We start from the raw sequence: 23,551 nt of genomic DNA, 5'->3' as shown, positions 1-23,551 counted from the left end.
TAACTTCTTCCACTTTAGTTTCTCTCTCAAACACCGCTGCTCACTTCTCCAGAGAAGCTCTTGGTTAACCACGATAGTGCTTCCCAAATCCTCAATGCTCCCAGTCTCCTGTACCACTCTGCTGGTCATTTTTCTTCTTAGCAGTTATGCTGTTTTGATAGTATTTATTATTAATTTTTATGTATTTATTTATTCATTCATGCAGCAAGGATGTGTGTGTCAGTGTGTGTTTGTATATCTATATATCTTTGTCTTTGTGTATGCTCATGCTTGTGTGGAAGTGGACATGGGAGATCCTTCCCAGTCACTTCTCCACTCTATTTTATAAGACACTTGTATGTTAAATGAACCTGGAGCTCACTGTGTTAGCAAGACTGACTGACCTATAAGCCCCCGGGCTCTGCCTTTTTTCATGGGTTCCTCCTCCAATGGCTGGGTTTGCAGATGTATGCTGTTGGGTCTGTCCTTTATCAACAGAATGAATGGTCTTCTCATCTCTTCCTTCCTTCATTTACTCCTGTTGCAGGCCAAACCCAGGGTCTCCAGATTTTCTTCTTCCTACTGAGCTGAATTCCCAAACCCCATCCGTGGGCTTGATTGACATGCTTACACTACTGCTGTTTGTCCTCTCTTGACTGTACTAAGCTCCGGAGGGCCAGGATCTCCCCGTTATGTCATTGAAGTCACCCAGTAGTCCTTGGCGAAGAATAGACTTTCAATTTACATACAGGGGAGGTGCATGTGATGGCCGGGCAGATGAAAACATGCTTATGGAACTGATGTTGACTTTTGGACCTGGGGTCAGGGTGACTCGCAGTTTGATAACCACGAGGGAGCCAGGCTTTTCCTGAATTCTTTTCCTCCATACACGCCCCGTCCATATCAATGCCATAGTCATATAGAGACAGAACTTAATGAGTAACTACAGTAGCAAGAATAATGTAGGGCATGTTTTATGTCCACCTATTATAAAGACCTTTCTGCTTTATGTGTATGTGTGTCTATGTGAATGACTGCCATAGGTGTGTGGGTTGCTGCAGACACCAGAAGAGGGTGTAGGATGCCGAGAGCTGGAGGAGGTGGTTGTGGGCCACAATATATGGGTGCTCGGAGCCAAACTCTTCTGTAGAAGAGGCTCTTAGCCTCTGTTATCCCTCCAGCTCCTCACAACTGTGCCTTTGACAAGCTAGTAACCCCTTTGAGCCGCCTTGACGGTCTCCTTCCAAAAGGAAGTTAAATAATGGAGGTCACTAAATGAATGACTGTAAGAACTGTGGGATACACTCGCACGGCCAACCGGTTAAGTGAGGAGGTTGAGATTTTTCTTCCCATCCCAAAAAGATGAGCTCAAATTATTGTAGGATTTTATTAGACAATGTTTTTCTTGTCCTCCGTTAGTTTTATTAGTTGGTATATAGTACGTGTACTGCTTTGTGGGCCCAAGGTATCTGTAGGTCACGAGTAGGGTTGGATGAGGTGGGTCATTAGCCCTTTCACCTCAAGCTGTTCCTTTCACATGCCTCACAGCATATGTGTGGTCAGAGCAGAATATCAAAGGAAGCCTTTGCCATGGGACATTTGCCTGAGAAGAGATTTACTTGAGGTATCTACCTTTTCGTGGCCTTTGAATGAAAGACTCTGCCTCAAGGAAAGGAGTGAGGCTGCTCTTGCTTCTTCTCTCTGTGCTTCAGGGAGAAGCTGTTTGATACTGAGTCTACCCCTTTCCATCACATCTCTCTTCAGGTACACACACACACACACACACACACACACACACACGTACACATAGATGTGCACAGATGCACACACAAACACAGATGCACATACACCCACAGACATACACACACGTACACGTATATACACATAAGCACATGCACAGACACACACACACACACACACGTACACATAGATGTGCACAGATGCACACACAAACACAGATGCACATACACCCACAGACATACACACATAAACACATATATACACATAAACACATACGCACAGACATACACATAACACATACACACACACTTAAACACACATATACATGCACAGAGATATACACACATATATACACATACACACATGCACAGACACACACACACACACACACACACACACACACCCCTCCCACCTAACAGCATCATTGTTGTCTCCACGTTCATTTAGTTTTAGTTCTATAAGATTATACTTGTTGCTAGTGTAGTTAGGGGCAGTGCCACACTGGGCTCTTGCCCCCAGACCTCATTAAGCCAATTAAACACACAAATAGTGAAAAGCAGATGAAGGAGATTTATTCCAAGTGACCACACCTGTGAGGAGAAACGAAGTTCATCGACCGCCCCACCCTGTCCCGCCCTGCCCCAAGTCTGACTTCCTTCCAGGTTTAGGCTTAAATTGAAAATAAGAAATAAGCCAAATTAAGCAGTCTGGGTCTAGTGTGGTCATGCCCCTTGGTGATGACTTAACCTCTGTGTAGGCTACAGTCCCTCCTGCACTTTTTCTTTCTGGTTTTTCTGAGAGACAGACTTCTCTGTATAACGGCTCTTGCTGTCCTGGAACTTATTTGTCCATAGGCTGGCCTTGAACTCACAGACACTGTCTCATGCCTTCCAAGTGCCGCGGTGACGCCATACCCTGCTACCTGCAATGTGTTCTGACGAGTTAGCAGAAGTATGTGCAGATCTTTCTGAGAGAAAACACTGACACCAAGCCTTTCTCCATTCATTCATTCATTCATTCATTCATTCATTCTTTTATGTTCTCAGTACACTGTAGCTGACTTCAGACACACCAGAAGAGGACATCAGATCCCATGACAGATGGCTGTGAGCCACCATGTGGTTATTGGGAATTGAACTCCGGACCTGTGGAAGAGCAGTCAGTGCTCTTAAGCACTGAGCCCTCTCTCCAGCCCAGCCTTTCTCCTTAAGCAAGAGATTCCAGGGGAAATTCCAATTCCTTAGGGTCCATTGTTTGAATAATCTGAAAGACAAAGGGAGGGGCACTGATGTCTCCTCAGATTATCTTTATTCCTGCCGAGAGGGTTCCAAGCCTAGGAGCCCTGGATTGGGATTTAGATTTCTTTCGAAACTCCATGTTTATTGCTTAGGAGGAAGATGACGTTTTCCCCCTTGGAAGGTTGTTTTGACTCCCTGTTCAGAGTATAAAACCTAAACAAATGAGTGAATGAAGACTATGTTCTGGAAAAACAGTAGGTTGAGTGTGAGTAGAAGCCCTTGAATCTGCTCTTTGTCCCAAATGACCAGGTGGCCGAGGACGAGGACAGCCGTAAGCCAAATGACTGAACACAGATGTTTACCCAGAAGACTATAAAACCCAGATTATAAGGATGCCTGTCTACACATTGGTTTCCTTCTTTGCTCTTTGATCTCTGTCCGTCCTTCTCCTAGCCTTCCTGGGGTTCATATCATTCTGCTTTCTACCCAAGGGAGCCACTCCGATGCAGCCTGCTGCCCCACTGACTGTATCCCTTCCAAAGCGGGGCCTAGAATCTCATTAGCAGTTAGACAGGACTCTGGCCCGAGTAGGCTTTCTTCTGTGAAACTTGTGCCTTTGGTGATTCTGAAGTACGAAAACAAACCGGAAGCTTCCTGGTTAAAGTACAGGGAACTGAAATCACAACTTCCCATTTGATTGATGTTGTTATCCTTATAGAGCCCCAGGCTTCCCCGGGAGGTTTCAGCCCCGGCTGGACCCTTTCACGATTTGGGGGTGGGGGTTCGGGGTAATGGGCTGCCTTTAGAGGCATTGAGAGAATCTCACCCAAATGACCAGGATGGTGGTTGTGCCCCTCAAAGGATTCTGGAGACAGTCAAGAACTAGGGAGAAACACAAACTCTCAGCTCTACTAGAGAAGCCCCCGAGGGATACAGCATATGTAGGCCCCGGCCTTAGGAAGCCTGCCTTGGGCCTGAGGTCACCTGCTTGAGTGTAAGCATGCTCTTTCCTGCTGAGTTTGGAGGCCATCAGGGAAATCTCCTGTGTGAAGTGGTTGCAGAAGATCCCTTCTGCTCCTACCCCACCCTCACCCCACCCCACCCGCTGGAGTCTAGAAGGAATGGAGTCGTCTTCTCCATCACACCCAGCTTCCTCCTTTCCTTTTTACTCTCGGCTTTCAGCCATCTTCTTCCTTCTGCCTCTTTTTGGAACACATTTTTCAAACCCCCAAGGGTTTTCAAGCAAATGTATTTCTGAAAAAAAAAAAAATCTTGTGGAAATGAAGTCTTCAAGGAAGGAGCGAAAGAGTCCAGGGTATCATTGCCCAGGGCACTGTATCACCCATTTACAAGGGTTCCTATAGCTCAGGCACCTAGTGGTCTATTAGGCGATTACTGCTGGCGTAGAAAGCCCTAGAAGAACCACAGCCATCCTGCAGGAGCCATCGAGAGAGAGAGAGAGAGAGAGAGAGAAAGAGAGAGAGAGAGAGAGAGAGAGAGAGAGAGAGAGAGAGAGAGAGAGAGAGAGAGAGAGAGAGATTTTGAGCTCACTTTTCCCTTGGAAAGATGCCTATATCATTAGGAGACATCTATGGCTACAGAGGGGCAGGTAGTTCTGTCTGAGGTGGGTAGAGGACTGGAGAAGCAGAACTAGGAAGTTAAAGGAGGGCTGCAGGGGAAGAGCATGGAAGGGTCAGGGAAAGATGTCATCCCAAGCCGAGTGAAATGGGTCTCAGGGCTTGGTATCCGTATCGGGGCGAAGCAGGCAGGCAGATGTCAGAGGGTTGTCTCCCTGACATCAAATAGCAGGAGAATCCTCAGGGTGTGGCCAGGACCCCCTCACCCTCCCCCCACACGCCCCAGTTTGGGTTCCCTTCCCTTGGACCCTTGCAGAGTAGGAGCTTGGCACATGTATATATACATCTAGAAAAAAAGTCACTCTCTTGGCCAAAAACTCTTCAAACATTGCTAAGTCCAAGAACAAGGACGAGACTCTGTAGGACACAGCAGTTGAGCGCCTTAGCAAATATTTTAAGGGGTGGGTGCCTTCACGGCTGTCTCCTTATGTGTGATTAGAAGCCAAAATCAATAATACAGGATATCTTCTTTTTTTCCAAGACAGGGTTTCTCTATGTAGCCTTCGCTGTCCTGGAACTCACTCTGTAGACCAGGTTGACCTGGAACTTACAGAGAGATCCACCTGTCTGTGCCTTCTGAGGGCCGGGAGTAAAGGAATGTGCCACCACTGCTGGGTGATACATGGTATCTTATGCCAGAGAGGACAACTACTCAGCTTCCAAAATAGGATTTCGGTGGAAGGCAAAATTGAGGCTGCGGGTTTACATGATAAAGGGTTGCACATATTTCTAAGTGATTTGCAGAAGTGAAGGAGAGGGAAGTGTGTGTGTGTGTGCGCGTGTGTGTGCGCGCGCTTGTGCGCGTGTGTCGTGCGTGTGCACGTGCGTGTGCGCGCACCCATTTACTGTGGAGGCCAGAGGTCTGGTGACTCCCCTAATGTCCCTCCGCCTTATTTTTTGAGGCAGGGTTTGCTAATGAATCCCCATCTCACTGAAGCGGACAGAGTAGCTAGCTACCAAGTCCCAGTAACCCTCCTGTCTTCACCTCGTCCTCAGCACTACAGGCGCACTGTGGTGCTCGCTCTTTACATGGACCGTAGCGCTCAGAACTCAGGCCGCCATCTTGTGCAGCAACCACTCTATGGACGGAGCTTTTGCCCCGGCTCCCGTTTCGTGTGTGCACTTATTCAGTTAAACCGTCCCTTTGTCGCCTTTCTGTAGTGTAGCATGTCTGTCTGATAGCTGTCTCCCCAAATTTCAAGACACAGGGTGGGAGAATTGGAGAGAACGGTGGCCTCAGAGGGACTTGGCTGAGAGCCCGTTTGCTTTCCACTCTGAGGCTGAAGGCTCCATCCTTGCCGGGCATGGCTCTTCTACCTTGTTCCTTCTCTCTTGCTGGACCTTTGACTCCGAGCTAAGATGATGCAAGGGCCTTCAACTGTTACACCAGTGGCAGGCTACTCAAGCCAGTTTTCAGTTTCAAAAAACTCCTGCCCCCGTGGAAAGTAAATCGAGTCAGAAGCCTTCCATTGTAACACATGGTTCGCTGCTGCTCTTTAAGTGTACAAAATGCCCCTGGTCTCTCTTAAGGATGTGTAGAGGTTGGCTTGTCCGGGCTGGAGAGATGGCTCAGCAGTTAAGCGCACCAACTGCTCTTCCAGAGGTCCTGAGTTCAATTCCCAGCAACCACATGGTGGCTCACAACCATCTGAAATGGGGTCTGGTATGTCTGAAGATAGCTATAGTGTGCTCATATACATAAAATAAATAAATAAATCGTTAAATAAAAAAAGGGGGGGTTGACTTGTCTTAGTTCCTCTTCTAATGAAAAAAATGCCATGATTTGTTTTATAATAAAGACTTTTTTTTTTATTACACCAATATCTAGGGATAAAATAATTATTCAGCTTCTCCTCAAGTCACAGACCCAATGCTGCCTTCCGTATTAATTTCTTTGAGTTTGGCCCTCAAAACCTGCCACCCGTTTTCCTTAGTGTTTGTCTGGAGTTGCCCAGCATTCTGTGCTTCAGAACACACACTGCCATCCTAGCACCCAGGAGGCTAAGGAGCTGGAAGCTTTAGTCAGCCTCGAGCTAGTCTCAAAAAAGGAAAAGCCACAGAAAGTTGATGAGTGATACTCTGAACTAAAAATATCCCAGGCTCTTTTTCCAGTGTGAGCCCCACGCTTAGATGAACCCCAATATGCTGGGTTCCCTGGTTTCCAGTTGTTTGTATTCCCTGTACTAATCCTTGAGGTAGATGTGTCACAGTCACAGCCCACAAGGAAACAGAAGCACACGCAGTTAACCAAGGTTTTGGTGAACCAGCCTCACGCTGTCTACTGACAACTAATTCTGTTCCTTCCACAGGCATGAATGCTGCTGTCCGTGCTGTGGTGCGCATGGGAATATACACGGGGGCCAAAGTGTACTTTATATACGAGGTCAGTGCTTCCCATTTGTGTTGTCTCTCACTGGGGAATTTGCCCCACCCACTTGCTCACAGCCCTGAGCTCACCCGTCTCTCTCTCTTACTGCCTCCCTTGGCTGAGCACCAGGAGTGAGAAGGAAACTGAGATAAGACAGCTCAAAAGTCATACTGGTATCCACTTCCTGGTCTTGATTGCTGGGTCAATGATTGTGAGGATGTCAACGTGTGAGCTGATCTCAAAGAATAGGACCAGAAATAGAAAGCCATCCCTTTTGAGCTTTCCATCATGAATGTGAAGCCGACACCACACCCCAGCGCCTGGTCATGTCTTGGCTTCACGGTGAAGAATCTGGGTTAAATGGAATTTTATTGCTGCACAAATATAAAACATCATGAGTTTGCCTGGAAGTGTATACAAGTGGAAATCACCATGTTAAATGCTAGCCTCAGAAAGATGAATACATTTGTTCTCTGGCAGATCTTAGATTTTCATTGTGCCTGTGTGTGTGTGTGTGTGTGTGTGAGAGAGAGAGAGAGAGAGAGAGAGAGAGAGAGAGAGAGAGAGATGAAACTAGAAAGTAGAGTGTGACAGCAAGAAGACATCTAAAGGCATAGAACAGGACCAGGAGAGAAGGTGATAAAATACCTATGACATGAGGACAGCAGAAAGATGTTGGGGTGGGGGACAGGAGCGAGAGGAGGGGAATGAATGAGGAGAAACATGTATGAAAATGCCACAATGAAACCCGTCATCACCAGTACTGACACAAACTGAAACTCAGTAACAATAACTAACCACACTCAAACTGCTCTTTGTCTCCGGTGCTTCAGGTCCTGGCAGCTTAGGAAATCTATAGCACGAGGACCAGAAGGAACCACCATGTACCGAGCCTCTTTATTTCCAGAACTTATAAGGAACACCATTTTATATTTGTAAATTTTGTATTTGTCAAATGGAGCTCAAAATGGAAAAGAATTGTTTTTTAAACAGATCAGTTCAAGGCTTAGGAGATGGCTCTGTGTGGTAAGAACTTGCTACACAAGTTATCTGGACCCAAGTGTCAGCCCCGTTTCATTTGGGGCCTTTACATTGTTCCTTCTGCTTCTGTTTCAGAGCTCTCCCACCTCCCCTAACACTCTCCGCTTCTCTCCTCTCCTCTCCTCTCCTGTCCTCTCCTCTCCTCTCCTCTCCTCTCCTCTCCTCTCCTCTCCTCTCCTCTCCTCTCCTCTCTCTCTCTCTCTCTCTCTCTCTCTCTCTCTCTCTCTCTCTCTCTCTCTCTCTCTCTCTCTCTGTGCCTCTCTCTCCTGCCTTGAGCCTTGAGATAAAACTGTGCATTGTGGCCCGAGAGCAGTTCTTAATAAGTAATGTGGCTTTCACCAGCTCTATGGGGTTGGAGCAGTGCCAGATGAGGTTTCTTGTTAAAATTAGCAGCACTTTCAAATTTACTAGGGACTTAGAGTCTACAGAAGGTTCTCCCAGGAGCCCATGTGATTTTCTTTACACAGGCCACAGCCCTAGTGTCCTCTGCTCTTGGCTATAAGCTGCTGAGCACCTAGAGGAGAGTAGAAAGTTGCACATGAGTCACTGCTTTGATCTTGCTGTGGGCTCAGTAGGGTGTGTGAGGGAAGGAAGTCAGATATTTCTGTTACTTCACAGTTAAACCAAATGCTCCCCTAAACAGTTGGCATTCTCCAAGTTATTGTTCAGTCCTTTGCGAGGCCAGAAGGAACTCAGCCCTATAACAGATCCCCACCCCACCCCCCAAATTTACCTAGTTACTTCTGACTTGTACTGAAGGACGTTTGCCATCGCTTGAAGACAGTTTTGATAATCTCATTGTTAGAGAGATGATTGTACCTGGCACCCAGAAGGTGACAGTGGAACCCTGCCTAACACCTTTTAAAGTGGACAAGACAGCCCTCAACCTTGAAGAACCAATGGGCCCCACGTGTCAGTTCTAGCAATGTTGGGAAGCGCACTGGTCCATTTAAAAGTCAGCTCTGTCTTTGAGTGTTAGTTGGGGAAGAGACCACAAGCTATGTCTGTGTGAGGGTCTAACTTTACTGTCTGGTAAGCTCTCAATGCTCCCTCAGATGCCCTGCATGGGTAGTTCTTATGTCCTGTGTCTGTACTTTGTTCTGTCATATCCCGCCTTATCTGTCTGAGTTCTGGTGATATTTAAATAAACTCCAGACCAGTGTCTAACCAGACTCTGCACATTTCACAAATTAAAGACTTGAAAGAAAGAACATCTTGTCAGCCTACAGCGGAAGATATTTGATCTTTCTTTTGAGGTTAACTGGATTTATCCCCTGCACTATTGTTTTCCGAGTTCCTTAGAGAAACAGAACCAACAATGTACGGCTATAAGACAGGGTTTATTAGATTGCCTTACACACTCTTCAGACTGCTCTGACTGAGCTGGGGAAATGAGCAAATGTTCAGTCTAAGACTCTGGAAGCCTCGTTTTGAGAGGGAGGGCGATGGCGCTGTAGGACTTGGCACACTCATAAGATTCTTTCCTTGAGTAGCAGTAAGCAGTCCACTGTAGATGTAAAACTTGTGCTTCAATAATTTTAGAACACGAAAAAGAACCCCCACATCTGTTAGCTTTTACCCACTTGTTGACAGCAAAGCCCTGGTGACCTGGAATGAGGCTGAAAACTATCTTGACTCAACTTACCTGGTGTGAGGGGCTGTACCTTTCTGTACAGAAGCCGACACCTGCAGGGATGGCCTCCACTGAGCTCCTGGTCACCCAGAGTCACATGTGCGGTCACATCCACACTGCCTTTGAACATCCAAACCTTTAGAGTCCTAGCACAGCGCTTCCAGGGATTAGGTAGGACACTGGATCCACAGCAAGCAGCCCAGACAGTGCCTGGGAAGGAGTGCATTAACCCTTTGATCCTGTGACCTCATTTGACCCAGGGGCGTCATATCTGGGCTGGATATGATGAAGGCAGGGAAGCTTCAGGAGTTCAAAGGCATCCTTGGTTACCTAGTGAGTTCCAGGCCAGCCTCGGATAAGTTCTTGCCTCCAAACCTCAGAAAAAGAATGGGGTGGTGGGGAGGTAAGGGGAGGAAAGAGAAAAGAAAGGGAAGGAAGAAAACGAAGCCCTTCTGTCTCACCCCCTCACTGGGAGAAAACATGTGGAATAGTTTCGAGCACTACCTCTGAAGGGGCTGGCTGCCGGCTGGTTGCAGGGCAAGAAGACACACTTGCCTTTGACTCCATTGGTCTGCAGCCAGACACAGACTTGAGGCATGTGACTGAAGTGATGAACTCCCTGACCTGGGACTCATGAGCTGTCCCCAAGACTGAGGCTTCTTTCCTAACCTCTCGCAGCACTGTGTGGAAGTTGGGATGGGAAAGATCATTCAAGGGTGGGCACTGGAAGTACTGGGCACTGCAGGGCGTGAAGGAGCATTCTGCCTCTACCCAGTCGAGGCCAGAGGCACCTCCTCCCAATAGTTCTAACGGTCAAGATCGTTTCGAGGTGGCTGCGTTCCTGGGAGGCATAGTCCCTCTCACAAGGGACTACTGTTCTCAACCTATTTGATTTGAATTTAGAAAGGTGCTGGGATTATGGTTTGAAGCATCATTTAGTGATTCATCCCAACACGTTGTTTCATGTATGTTAGCATTTCTTCTAGGCTCTGCCCTACAGTTATATGGCGACAGCCAGGAATGCCTGACTCACTATAAAAGAGGATGCTTGCCCCCTCTTGCTCTCTTATCCTCTTCTCCTGTTCCCCCAATGCCCCTGCTCTCCCCATTCTCCTGTCCCCTCTCTCTCCATGTGTTCATGGTCAGCCTTTTACTCCTCTACACACTCTCTCTGCCTTTCTCTGTCTCTACTACCCTCTCGACTTCCCTCCCCATGTCCTAAATAAACTCTATTCCGTACTACACCTGTAGTGTGGCTGGTACCTCAGAGGGACCCGCTGAGGCACCCCCTTCCACCACACCATACCTTGCCCTACCAAACATATCCCTGGCCTTCCTTTTCTTTTTGATAAAAGACAACAATGCATGCTCTAGTTTCTGTTTGCCTAGAACTGCCAAGGTTGCCAGAAGATTGGAACCGTTAAACAGATTAGTTAGTATTAATGAAACAATGGGTTCTTCTCCCGGTTCCCTCACCCCCCCCCCCCCCTCACTCCCCCCCCCCTTTCTCTGTTCCTCTCCTTCCTCTCCTGTTTCTCTCTATGCTTATCCTCATGCTCCTCCTAGCCACCCCCACCCCTTCTTCTCTTCTTCTGAAAGTGCATGGAAAATGTATGATGAACCTGAAAAGTCTGGTATTTCCCGCAAAGGCCTGGCACCTGCTTGGCTGAGCTGCTCCATCTGGCTGCTGTTTTGCAGGCCTGTGGATCTGGGTCAGGCGTACGTGTGGTGCGTGTGGAGCCCTTGGGCTCCATTCCAGGAGAGATGGGATGGGTTGGTGGGTTAACCCAGTTTTTCTTATGCAGTGAGCTGGTTCTTTATTACTTTCTTCCCCCCCTGTTTGGTTGCTCTTAAGTTTTTTGTTTTTTTGTTTTATGGCTTAATAGCCCACAGAAGGCCATGGCAGCAGTGGTAAGACAAGACCAATACATTCAGGAAAGACCATGTCCAGAGCAGGCTGCCTGGGTCTAACCCAGGATAGGAAAAATGAAACTAACCTAGCTGAAGAAGACGGGACTCTCATTCCTTTTAGTTTATTGTGTGGGTTTCATGGCCTGTTGTGGAAGGTTTTCTGCAGATTTTCAAAGAAGCATTCTTAGAGACTTTACAAAAAAGGTAACCTAAGTGGCTTGTATCATTACATGAAAGACAGCAGTTCGATATTGTGTATTAGCACTCATTTATAGTTACTCCCCAAGCTCAACTCATTGCCCACCCCGAAACCAAGTCCCGTTAATCTTATTGCTATCCTAAATTTTAATCCCAAATTCTGACACTGCCATGCCTCACAGACTGACCAAAATGGAACCGACGTCATCTTCCCTGTGGCTCCAGTGGCCTGAGGGTCTCTGCTTGTCCTTGTCTCTCAGTTGACGTGTCTATTTCTGGTTTCTACCAGCCGGGCTTTTCGTCTTGAATGTAAACGATTAGCCTGCCACTTCAGCTTCTCTTGTTTCAGGCCCTGAGCACCATAGCCTGCCTGAGTTAATATCCTGAGGAAGGCTGGGGAGTGTGGCGCAGGTGGGAGAGTGCTCTCTTAGCCTGCTTGCTGCTTCGCCTTTGATCCCCGACAGTGTAAACTTGGAAGCTCGCTGGAGGTGCAGGCAGGAAGAGCAGGCGTTTTAAGGGCAACCTCTAAGTTTGAGCCTAATCGGGGCTGCATGAGACTGTCCCCAAGTGAATAAATAAAACAGAAAGATGAACGTCAAAGAAATGAAGGGAAAGAAGAATCCTTAACTGTAGATTGGCACCATTTTTTCCCCTTTCTAATGCAGATTCCTCCCCAGCCCTCACTTCACTGGATCTCTCATTCTCCTGTAAAATGAACTCCCAACTCCTGGCCTTTCAAGTAAGGAATGCTAAGCTTGTGACAGAAAAATCCACAAAACCCCGTTCTAGCCTCTGCTCTTTTTATTCTGAAGTCTACTCCTCCTGTCAGCCTGGGTAAGATGGTGGACCCACACCTGGAGAAATGAGCACAGAGGTGACATTGGGCTGCAATCTGGGTGATTCTCGTGCTCTTGACATGCACGGACAAAGCCAGTGGGTAGGATTCCTTGAATTGAAAACACATCACCGTGTCCGGGCTGACTTTTGAAAGCATCTCTCAAATGCCACTCCTGTTCTCAGTGCTGGCTTCCACTGCCCCTGTCAGTGCTTCGACCTTGAAGCACTGTTACCCACAACTCATTCAAGCACGCCTCTGGGCTTTTTAACTTAACTATTTGTACATTGGAGCATCCTTAATACCTAAGCTACTTAACCTCTACATCTGCCTAAAACTAATAGCAGTGGTGCTTGAGGGTGGAGCTGTATTGCAGCCCCATATGCTGCCTCCTGAGAGGCTATTCAGCTGCACATACCCTGTCAGGTCCAGCCCTTGCACTAACATGCATGACTCTTAGCTACACTGGCTAACTTTCACTGATTCACCAAAGGCCAATTCATATAATTAATGTCTGCCCTTTCCACTGGAACACTGGCTAGGATGTGTCTGGAGTGTTGCTAATAGCCTCAGGGGCAAGTGACCTTTCCTTTCCTTTCCTTTCCTCTCCTCTCCTCTCCCCTCCCCTCCCCTCCCGTCCCCTCTCCTCTCCTCTCCTCTCCCCTCTCCTCCCCTCTCCCCTCCTCCCCCCTCCTCTCCTCTCCTCTCCTCTCCTCTCCTCTCCCCTCCCCTCCCCTCCCCTCCCGTCCCCTCCCCTCCTCTCCTCTCCCCTCCTCTCCCCTCCCATCCCCTCCCCTCCCTTCCCCTCCCCTCCCCTCCCTCCTCTCCCCTCCCCTCCTCCCCCCTCTCCTCCCCCTCCCATCCTCTCCCTCCCCTCCTCCCTCTCCCCTCCCCTCCCCTCCCTCTCCCCTCCTCTCCCCTCCCATCCCTCCCCTCTCCTCTCCCCTCCCATCCCCTTCCCCTCCCCCCTCCCCTCCCCTCCCTCCCCTCCCCTCCCTCCCCTCCCCTCTTCATTCATTCATTCATTCATTCATTCATTCATTCATTCCTTGAATGCTCTTATACTAACTTCATACGCCCTGTGCCATTTCTGACCTCATACCTGACTGATAGGCCTACGGCCATCAGTGCTGGCTTTGCTTTCAGACCGTCCAGACACACTTAACATTGTCAAATTGGACTCTCTCCCTGATTTGGCCACCTCCACTGTCACTCTCAGTGAAGCTGAGTGAGTTCCCATTGAGGATGTTGGTGTCCGGATCAGCCGTGTAGATTTGACTGTGATCATGGTAGAAGGCTGATTCACCTCCTTCCTGCTGTGGCTGTTAGGTTCACAGCTTTCCTGCAATTGAAATTGTTTGCTTTGGCTTAAGGAAATCTAATAACGCCAAAGGCCGAAATAAATGAAGTTAGTGTGTTAGTGGTTTGCTCAAGCTCCAAGTAAAGGACCATACAATGTCATGCCATGCTCTGATCTATTTTAGAGCTGACCCAGCTTTACCAAGGACAGACTCTATGGCTTCTTTCCTTATAGGAATTTTCCACGAAATAATTAAGCCACTGAGTACATTTTTTTTTTTTAAGTGGGTGGCTGTGAAGTATTTTACTTTAGTTCAGTGCCCTCGGGAGAGAGGTGATCAGAGCCCTCCAGGTCGAGAAGGGAACACTGTCTACTCAGGTTCTGCGTGGGTAAAACCAAGCCAAGATCCAGAACTTGAAAAACCAATGGTAACCCATGTGGTGATTCATGTACGTAATTCCGTCAGGAAACTGAAGCAGGAAGATTCCCATGAATCCAAGGCTAGCTTGGCCGTGACAAGTCTGGGGTGCAGAGTGAGATCTTGTCTTGGAAATAAAAGAGGGTGAGACTAGAAAGCTGGCCCAGTGTTTGCTTGACTTCAGGGCTGACCGCATGGTTTTGGATAACCAATTTGGGGCAGACTAGGTCTTAAAAAACCTCACTATTTCTTAGTAGCTTATAGTTCTTTGTGTACGGTTGAGGTCTTATTAGTTTCTCTCTTTTATGTTAGCATGTCTATTGAAATATATATTTAGGAGTATGTACTCATATGTATATATAGAATTGTGTCTATATAATGTGTATATATGTGTATAATGTGTGTATATATGCACACACACACGCTATGAATTAGAGAGAGAGCAGTAGGAAGGAAGGGTTGTAGAGAGGTCGGGAAAAAGGAAAATTATGAAAGGCCCGATTTAATATGAGATGGTAATCTTCCATATGGTCTTTTAATTTTTAAAAAGTAAAAAAGAGAGATCACTTTGAAAACCCTCTGTGAGTGGGCTGGGTCTTACTTTGTTTCTAGCGGAGTCAACACGTGACTCAGCAGAGTAGTCACAAGGACCCTTAAATACTAGCAGAATCAGTGGGGAGCCACGGATGCCCAACCTGGTGCTGCTCAGAATACTTCAGAGCCTGTGGCCTACATTTTCCTGGGAGTGAACTGCCTGACAGGAGAACTTCTGCTGGAGGATGGATGTGATAGAACCAGCCCAGGTCCCATAGCCTCTGACTAGGTATTAACAAAGCTGGTAGTAATCTTTCTTCCGTTAAAAACTGAATGTGAATTTTAAAAGGCTCAGAGGTTTGCTTTCCTAGGTGAGTCATAAAACTGGCTTTGAAGGCAAGAGTATAAAATGGAATTTTAGAAAATGTTTTGGCTACATTAAGTGTTTAGCCTTCTGCCTCAATAGGAAAAAAAAAGATCTCACTTTCTGCATGAGAATGAAAAGGGTAAAATTAGTTCTCTCAATTTGGTAATCTCTTCCTTTTAGTCAAAGGCAGCTTAAAGCTGCAGGTGGCAGCTCTCTCTCTCTCTCTCTGTCTCTCTCTCTGTCTCTCTCTCTCTCTCTCTCTCTCTCTGATATGATGTGAGCACAATGACTTCGCAGTAAAAACCCGAGTCATTTCCTAGTAAGCTCCCATGGGTGCAGTGGGGCGGAAGCTTTAAAGGCAATAGTAGGGAAGCCATTCTTTTCTCGTTTCTTTTTTGAAATTTCCTTTGAATTTATTCCTTTGCCGAACATATCTAGGCTGTCTATATCTTGTTTTCTAAGTAGCACAACCCTTTGTAAAAAAAAATAAGTAAATCAATTTTTAGAGTATCGAGTCTGTGTTTTGGGCTGGTTATGTGTATAGAATGGCTGGTAGAATACTTGCCTGGCACACAGGAAGTCTTGGCTTTAATCCCTAGCACCAAATAAAGCGGGGCGTGCGGGTGCAGTGTACACCTGTAACTCTACTGCACGGGAGGTAGTTCAAGGTCATCTTCAGCTTTGCAGTAAATTCAGGCCTAGTCTGGGGTGCGTGAGCACCAACAAACAGAGCCCAACATTTAAGTTAAAAGACTAAGAGGAAAGGGAACATATGTGTAGCATAGTTAAGTGGTCAAACGGTCTGTGATGGCCTAGTGGGGAACAGTTCTGCCAGTGTGGATGCTGCAGGACATTGATGCCAGGAAAGGGGTACCTGCTCTAGCCCCGAAACAATCTCTGGTTGCTTTGGAACCTCCGGCTGGTCCTCTTCTCCAAAGTGCACGTTGGGACCACATTCTCTTTGGGCCTTTTAGTTACCCTACCACTGAGTGCAGACCTTATCTCAATGAGCCTTTGTGTGGGAGCTTGGCAGGTCTTCGTGTTACATTGTAGCCCAGCCCTTCAGTGAGTGCAACTCTGTGTCCTGCTCTTCTGGGAGAGCTCCTGAGTTATGATGCTACCCTAGCTGTAGCCTTCGCTGTTCTCTCTCCGGCTCAGCAGCCTGAGAGTTTGGATGAAGATACTCCACCCTAGAAGATACTCCACCCTAGAAGATACTCCACCTTTCATCACAGTGGGAAGTAGGACCTGACACATGGACCCAGAGTGCACTGAGACTTCTATCTGTTCATTCCCTTATCTTCCTATGTTCATTATAGAAATTAACTTAGAGGTTTTTGATTTTGATTGACTGATTGGTTGATTGATTACTATAGTTAAATACTCTTATCCAGTACTTACGTTGCACTGTCTTCTAACAGTTTAAAAACTAGGTTCATTGTCACTTGTGTTTCTGTTGTATAATTCGTGGCTTTGTTGATCAGTTAAAGCCCAGCCTCTTTTTAAATAGATGTTTATTTTTTCTCATCCAGGGTTACCAAGGCATGGTGGATGGAGGCTCCAATATTGTGGAAGCCAAGTGGGAGTGTGTCTCCAGCATTCTACAAGTGGTAGGTGCCTTGCTGTTGTTTCTCTATTTTAAAGTCTCTGCTTCCGTTTACAACACTGGATGCTTGAGTAAGCTCTAGCACGTGTTCCCATCCCTGGTAGCTAATGATAAACTGTAATTAGTTTATTGTTTTAAGATGGTTATAAGGCCAGAGAACACTCACTTCTTATCCTGTTCCTTATTTTTCCTTGTCTCTGGGACAAATATCTGACTGAAGGAAACCAAAGGAGGGTTACATTGGCTCGTGGTTCAGTAGATAGAGTCCTTCAAGTCAGGAGAGCAAGGTGGCTTGAGAGACTGTGCAGTCCAGGCCACGGTGGCTTGCGGTCAAGCTTGGGACAAAGAGAGACTGTTGAGTGGCTTCTCCGTGCCCTGGCAGATCAGAAGCAGAGGACTGGGGCCAGAAGTTGAGATGGTTGTCACCTTCAAGGGCCAACCCCAGCAAACCACTTGGAATTCACCTAGTCTCAAAGCAGCTACAGTTTTCTTAAATAGCACCACTGCTTGAGGACCAAGGCTTCAAAGTCAGCTGCCTGTGGGGTACGCTTTGCATTCAATCTACAATATGTGCCATTTAATTAAATTTTTACTTTATGTGTGTATGTTGAGTGCCTGTGTAAGCATACGTGTATGCCTGTGCACGGAAAGTCTAGAAGATGATGTTGGGTCCCTCGGGGCTGCAGTTACAACCATTTGTGCAATGCATGGCTTGGTATTTGGTAGCTAGAATCTGAGGATCTGGTCCCCATGATTATAGAGCAAGCAGTCTTCACCACTGAGTCATCTTTCGGGCCCTTTTATTAAGTCTTAAAAATATCAACCCGACCTTAACTCAGGAAGCGTCTTTGCAGTACAAGCTTGGGTGCCTCTGCAAGCCTCAGCTACTGTTCACTGTGGTACTTGTGGCAGACTCTTTCCTCCAGAGCAGAAGAGTGCAAAGGTTAATTCGGTTTGCTGGTACTGTGTGCTCATCGGTCAATCTCTGTGCCCACTGGGTTTTTACATATCCCTTGGCACAGAGTAAAACACAGCCTGGGAAATATTCTGCCTGGCAGCCCCTGGGGCTGTGGATTTAACTGGGACACTTCAGCCCTGTTCTCGCTTGAAGCAGACACAGCTAATTTCTGTGTTGTGCACAAGGAAGAGGTAATTGTCACTGGAGGCAAAAAAAAAAACCCAGTTGCTTGCTTTGAATTTTAAAGAAATCTGTCTGGGGAAACTTCTGCCTCTAATATCCCTAGAACCTTAATGAAGGTTCCTAATTAGTTGAGAAGTAAAGAGAAGTTGTAGAAAGGAAAGAAGAGCCTTTAAAACCTAAGATTAATCTTTGACTCATCCTGAGTACTTTTCAATATAAGTAAAATTGAAAATTCGCTCTGAAGGTGCTAAAGGCATGTGTGTTCCTTAACAAATATCAAAGACTCAGACACTGCACCTGGGATTTCTTAGTTTTGCTGCGTGCCTAGAGAGTGGAGGACATTTTGGCACATTCATAGTTAGGCGGAGTAATGCTCTCAAGACAAGCGCATTATCAACACAGAACATCCCCATTCTGCTGTTGTGATTGAGATAGGAAAACAGAAAACACTGTTGTGGTTAAAAGATTGTGTGTGTGTGTGTGTGTGTGTGTGTGTGTGTGTGTGTGTGTAAATCTGTGAATGGCATCTGTAAGTTGCTTGCTCATAGTTTCATTCCCTGGCTTTGGCCGCCATATCTGTTCAGCCCTGGTGACCCCATGGTTCCCTTTGACTTCCGGTTGTAACAAGTAGTCCGTCCTTCTGACTGATCTTCATCAGAAGGTTCAGAGGACAGGCTCAGCTCTGCTCTGGACTTGGCATGTGCCACCCCTGGCCTGCCTCTGTGATGTCCAACTGTGTGTTTCCCATCACACTTAACCCAAGATTGGTATAGGTGGTGAATTGATTCCAGCTCTATTAGTAATTTCTAACTAACATTAGTAAGTTTCACTCAACAACCTGGCAGTAATTTTCAGGTAAAATTGTAAATTTCTATGGCTGTATAAATGAGCTATAGACATACAAATTCATTCTAACATGCGAGAAGGATAATGGGTTTTTAGTTGAGCCATCTGCATTGAAACTCTGCCTGCAGCGTGGTTCAGCCTGGAAACCTCACTAGTCAGAAGCAGTTGTCTAAGGGGTGGACTCAACTTTTCTAAATTGATTCATTTTTTTTTTAAAGAAACCTTATTCTAAAATCATAACTTTTGGGGAAGGGGTGGGAAGCTTTTGGGGAAGGGGTGGCAGTTTTACTGAGAGAAGCATAGGTGAACTCTCACTCTTGGATATAGTCCTGACCCTTCATGGGGACAACCACATTGGGGCTATACTTTAAGTGAAGCCACTGAAACTACACACCTTTCAGATTCCTGTGGTTCAATGATCTGACTCATAAGAGAGCGAGGTCATCATCAGGAGGCAGGACCAGTTTGCTCTACAGGTCATGGCTGATGCCCAGTGGAGTGCCAGTTCATCGCTTTGACCCCAAGAAGCTGGGAGGCTGCAGTGACCCCATAGATACTTGACTCTGTCCGTTCAGCAGAAGGCTAACATTCACCTTCCACGAGCTTCAGGCTGGTGTTAGTGTGTTCCTTTAGGGACTTCCACTAAAAGTAGGAAACTCAGACTTTGAAGTAGACTGATGGCCGAGATGAAAATGAAGAAACCCTTTGGAAAGTCCTGCAAGTCTCGTGGATCACTGCCCGTGCCGATCCATCTGATTTACTGCCTGCATGCTATGTCCTTTCCAGGGTGGGACCATCATCGGCAGTGCGCGTTGCCAAGCCTTCCGCAGCCGTGAAGGGCGTCTGAAAGCCGCCTGTAACCTGGTACGCTTGGGCATAACCAACCTGTGTGTGATCGGTGGGGACGGAAGTCTCACGGGAGCCAACCTCTTCCGGAAGGAATGGAACGGACTTCTGGAAGAACTGGCTAAGAATGGTATGTTTCTCTTTCCATTTCCCAAGTTAGTGCTTTTCTCTGAGAAGCCTGCTTCAGGTTTCCCTGTCGGTGTTTTTTGTTTTTTTGTTTTTAAAAGTGTGGGAATAGTACACTGTGCGTTCTTTAAGGGGGAGAGAGGGAAACTGATGTGAACATATATACTTTTTTAAAGATGTATTTATTTATTTTATATATAAGTACAATGTAGCTATCTTCCAACACACCAGAAGAAGGCATCAGATCTTATTACAGATGGTTGCGAGCCACCATGTGGTTGCTTGGAATTGAACTCAGGACCTCTGGAAGAGCAGTCAGTGCTCTTAACCACTGAGCCATCTCTCCAGCCTGAACATACCGACTTCGGAGCCATCTTTCTTATTTTTGTTTTTGAGATGTGGTCTCACTACCTAGACCAGGCTGGCATTTGAACTTATAGATCTCCCTGCACCTGCCCCTGCCAGCCTGGGTTCAAAGGGTGTACCACCACACAAATGAAGTCCCAGCTTCGTTTTTAGCCATAGGCAAATTGTGGCTGTCATTTTGCCCCTTGGGATTTGGCACAATCACAGAGTTTAAATCTGCATCCCAGATAAGAACAGCAATGACAGTAAGCCCTATTGTGTGCTAGGTCCTACGCGCCCCTTTTCCTAGGGAGGTCTGTGGACTCTCATGACAGTAATCATATACACCCCTATCAAAGGGTCATAAGGGAAGCCAAGCAGCTGTAACCATTGTCTGTGTGCACACTGGCCCTTGGACGCCAGCATCCACATTTCCAGCCATCACGTTGTATTTCTGTTGATACACTGGGATGTCTCTAAATCTCTATGTTACAAGAGTTCAATTTAAAGATGCTGATCTGCTCCCCCCCTCTTAATTTTAAATTTCTTTTGATATTATTTAGGATGTCTGAGGACTCTATAAAAGTTCTTATTATTGTAATCCCAATTGCATATCAAATGTAACCAGCAAGAGTCTGGCAATTTCATGAAAATCGGAAATGAGATAAAGTGTATGTCCTCAAGTTTCATTTTAAGCAAACTTCAAAAGTCTATTCAGGAAATGGAGCCGAGAAGCCTCACTCCATCTGTTTGTTCTAATACCTGATCTAACACCAGCCCATTGGTGACCATGAGTAAAGACTTAGAGGAAACACGCCCCCACCCACACACTACTCTAATTTCATCTATGTAGAACCACCTGACCAGGTATGTTTATCCTGAGAGCTAACAGCACACTTACTAACTAGTTTCGTGAGTGGGCATCCTTAAGACATCTCTAGGAAGGTGATCAGAAGTTTCTGTGGTACTTATTTCAGAAATTAATAAGTGTCCTCATTATTGTCCACAGCCATTGCTATGAAACGTGTTTAAGTTTGTATCCTAAGTTGCAACATTTGTATCTTCATAATCTAATGTTCTTGCTAACTTGTCCAGTGCCAATTTCTGTCCTGTCTAGTTCTTTCTGTCTTCACACGGCTTGCCTTTCCTTCAGTATGCTGATTTCAGGCTGTGAAGCGTTCTGGGGAAATTAATCAAAAAAACAGAACTCGGGGTACTTGACTTCTATACCCTGGCCACTGTCTTTCACGTCTGGTGGAGCACCAGGAGACTATGGTAGCTCTTGCTGGATCTGAGGTGAGTTTCTTATCTCTAACACAGGTGAGATCGATTCGGATACAGTGAAGAAGCACTCCTACCTCAACGTGGTGGGCATGGTGGGCTCCATTGACAATGACTTCTGTGGCACAGACATGACCATCGGTACAGATTCAGCTCTGCACCGAATTATTGAAGTTGTTGACGCCATCATGACCACTGCCCAGAGGTAAAAGGACTTAGGGAAACCAACCAGCGGGCTATTACTTCTGGTTCTGAAAGCGTTCAGCAGATCCCATATTTGTATGATTCTAAATATGCTTATTGGGAGAAAAAACTAGAAAACACAAGGAAACAGAATAATTATCCAAAGCCCCTTCCCCCCACAAGACCATCTTGTTTCAGAATAACAGAGAGAGAGAGAGAGAGAGAGAGAGAGAGAGAGAGAGAGACTCTCTTAGTGAGTGGCACACTTGTTAGTGGAGCGAGACATCCTCATCACCGTTGAGGTTCCAAGGTACCGATGAGCCAGATTTTGAATAGAACATTTAACAGTTTATCTGCAGTGATCTAGGCTTACAAGGAGGCATGACTGACTAGCAGCTTTCTAGAGAACCACGGAATTCCCATAAATCTTTCCCTGAAAATCAAACGAAATAGTAAGCCAGACAGGCGCCTTTCATTGTGTGAGGGGATGGCTCGAAGCTTGGAGCATCCGGAACAAGTGTTATTGAGGGAGGCTGGCCCCTTTTGTGTGTCATGTCTGGTTCTTAGCTGCCTCTGCCCATTGAACTCTGTGACGCTGGGAAAATCACATCACCTCTTCAGGACTGGAAGGACAGCTCAGAGGAATTGGATCTTTCAACAGCAAGGACAGGCAGCCATTGTGTGCTGGTGGAGCTGATTTGTGGCATTCACAATCCTGGGCTTACTTGGATATAACCAGCTTGGGGCTTTGTTTTCCCCTCTGTAGATGAGATTGGCCGTTTTTAGACTCCCAACTTCATGGCCTCCCAAGTTCTCAGATCTCGGCTATGATCCCAGCTAACCCATAGCTTTCAGAAGTATCCAACTTAGTTCAGAGTAGATGCTTGTTAGAAAAAAGCATAGGAAGCCATCTTAAAAGTATTGCGTGGTCTTCGGAAATGATGAATCGCAACTTGAAGCAGTACGGAGGATGTGGTTTAGCTGTATAGTGCTTGCCTCGCACGCAGGAAGCCCAGGCTCAATTTCCAGCACCCCATAAACTGGAGGTGGTAGCGTATGCTTGTAGTCCTAGCAACTTGGATGCAGAGGCAGAAGGATCGGAAGTTCAAGGTCACCTCCGCTTGGCCACACAGTTCAAGGTCAGCCGAGGGGCATATGAGAGCATGTTTCAAAAAGCACCCCCCGCCTCCCCCCTCAAAATGTAGTCACTATTGAAGCCCCATTACTCCTTAGGTCTGAAGCACTTGCACTGAGTAGAGTTTGCTTTTTGTAGAAAATGAGTCAGCTTTTGACAGCTTGGTGTCAGCCAGACAGCTGAGGAGCAAGCTTTCTTCTCTAAGTATGCTTTTTCTGCTGTGAATGCTAACACGTGCCCTTTACCCCTTCCCAGCCACCAGAGAACCTTCGTCCTGGAGGTGATGGGGAGACACTGTGGGTAGGTATCTGCCGACACCATCCTGGTAGGAATGAACCTTAGCGGCGTCTACATGAGTGCTCTGCGCCACTCATTGCAACAGGGGGCAGTCTTAGAAACAGGGGGCAGTCTCAAAGGAACCAGAACCCCCAGGGGATATCAAGGGGCATGGCTGCCCAAGGTTGTCTGTGAGCATAAGTGGTACACTAACTAGCCTTGCAAGCAGGCTCCTTCCTCCCAGTGTATTAATTATTTTTTGTCCCCACAGTTACTTGGCCTTGGTGAGCGCCTTGGCTTGCGGTGCCGACTGGGTGTTCCTTCCGGAGTCTCCGCCAGAGGATGGTTGGGAGGAAGAAATGTGCCTCAAACTCTCCAAGGTACCTGGGAGTCTGGGCTATGCTGCTAGAGTAAGGATGCACGAGGTCTTTTGGGGTGGCCAAGCTGGATGGCTCCTTTAAATACTCAAAACCTTGCTCGTAAAAAAACAAAACAAAACAAAACAAAAACCAAATGAGGTCAAGCCCGTTGCCAAGGATCTGCTTGCATAGGCTGACGTTGCCATGG

The 23,551-nt window shown here is 46.7% G+C and overlaps 1 protein-coding gene across 2 annotated transcripts in view; it reads left to right on the top strand.

Annotated features, from left to right (window-relative positions):
• The window catches only part of Pfkp (phosphofructokinase, platelet), a 62,284-nt gene that overhangs the window by 7,966 nt on the left and 30,767 nt on the right, over positions 1-23,551 (top strand). For both annotated transcript variants that reach the window (XM_032884845.1, XM_032884844.1), the window contains exons 3-8: positions 6,904-6,977; positions 16,732-16,809; positions 19,579-19,768; positions 21,430-21,595; positions 22,964-23,008; positions 23,256-23,364. In XM_032884845.1, the coding sequence (XP_032740736.1) occupies positions 6,904-6,977; positions 16,732-16,809; positions 19,579-19,768; positions 21,430-21,595; positions 22,964-23,008; positions 23,256-23,364 (662 nt within the window). The remainder of the gene's footprint in view (positions 1-6,903; positions 6,978-16,731; positions 16,810-19,578; positions 19,769-21,429; positions 21,596-22,963; positions 23,009-23,255; positions 23,365-23,551) is intronic.

Source organism: Rattus rattus, chromosome 14, assembly GCF_011064425.1.
Source record: "Rattus rattus isolate New Zealand chromosome 14, Rrattus_CSIRO_v1, whole genome shotgun sequence".
Classification (NCBI taxonomy): domain Eukaryota; kingdom Metazoa; phylum Chordata; class Mammalia; order Rodentia; family Muridae; genus Rattus; species Rattus rattus.
The sequence above is the reverse complement of the archived record's forward strand: the minus strand, read 5'-3'. Positions and strand labels throughout refer to the sequence as shown.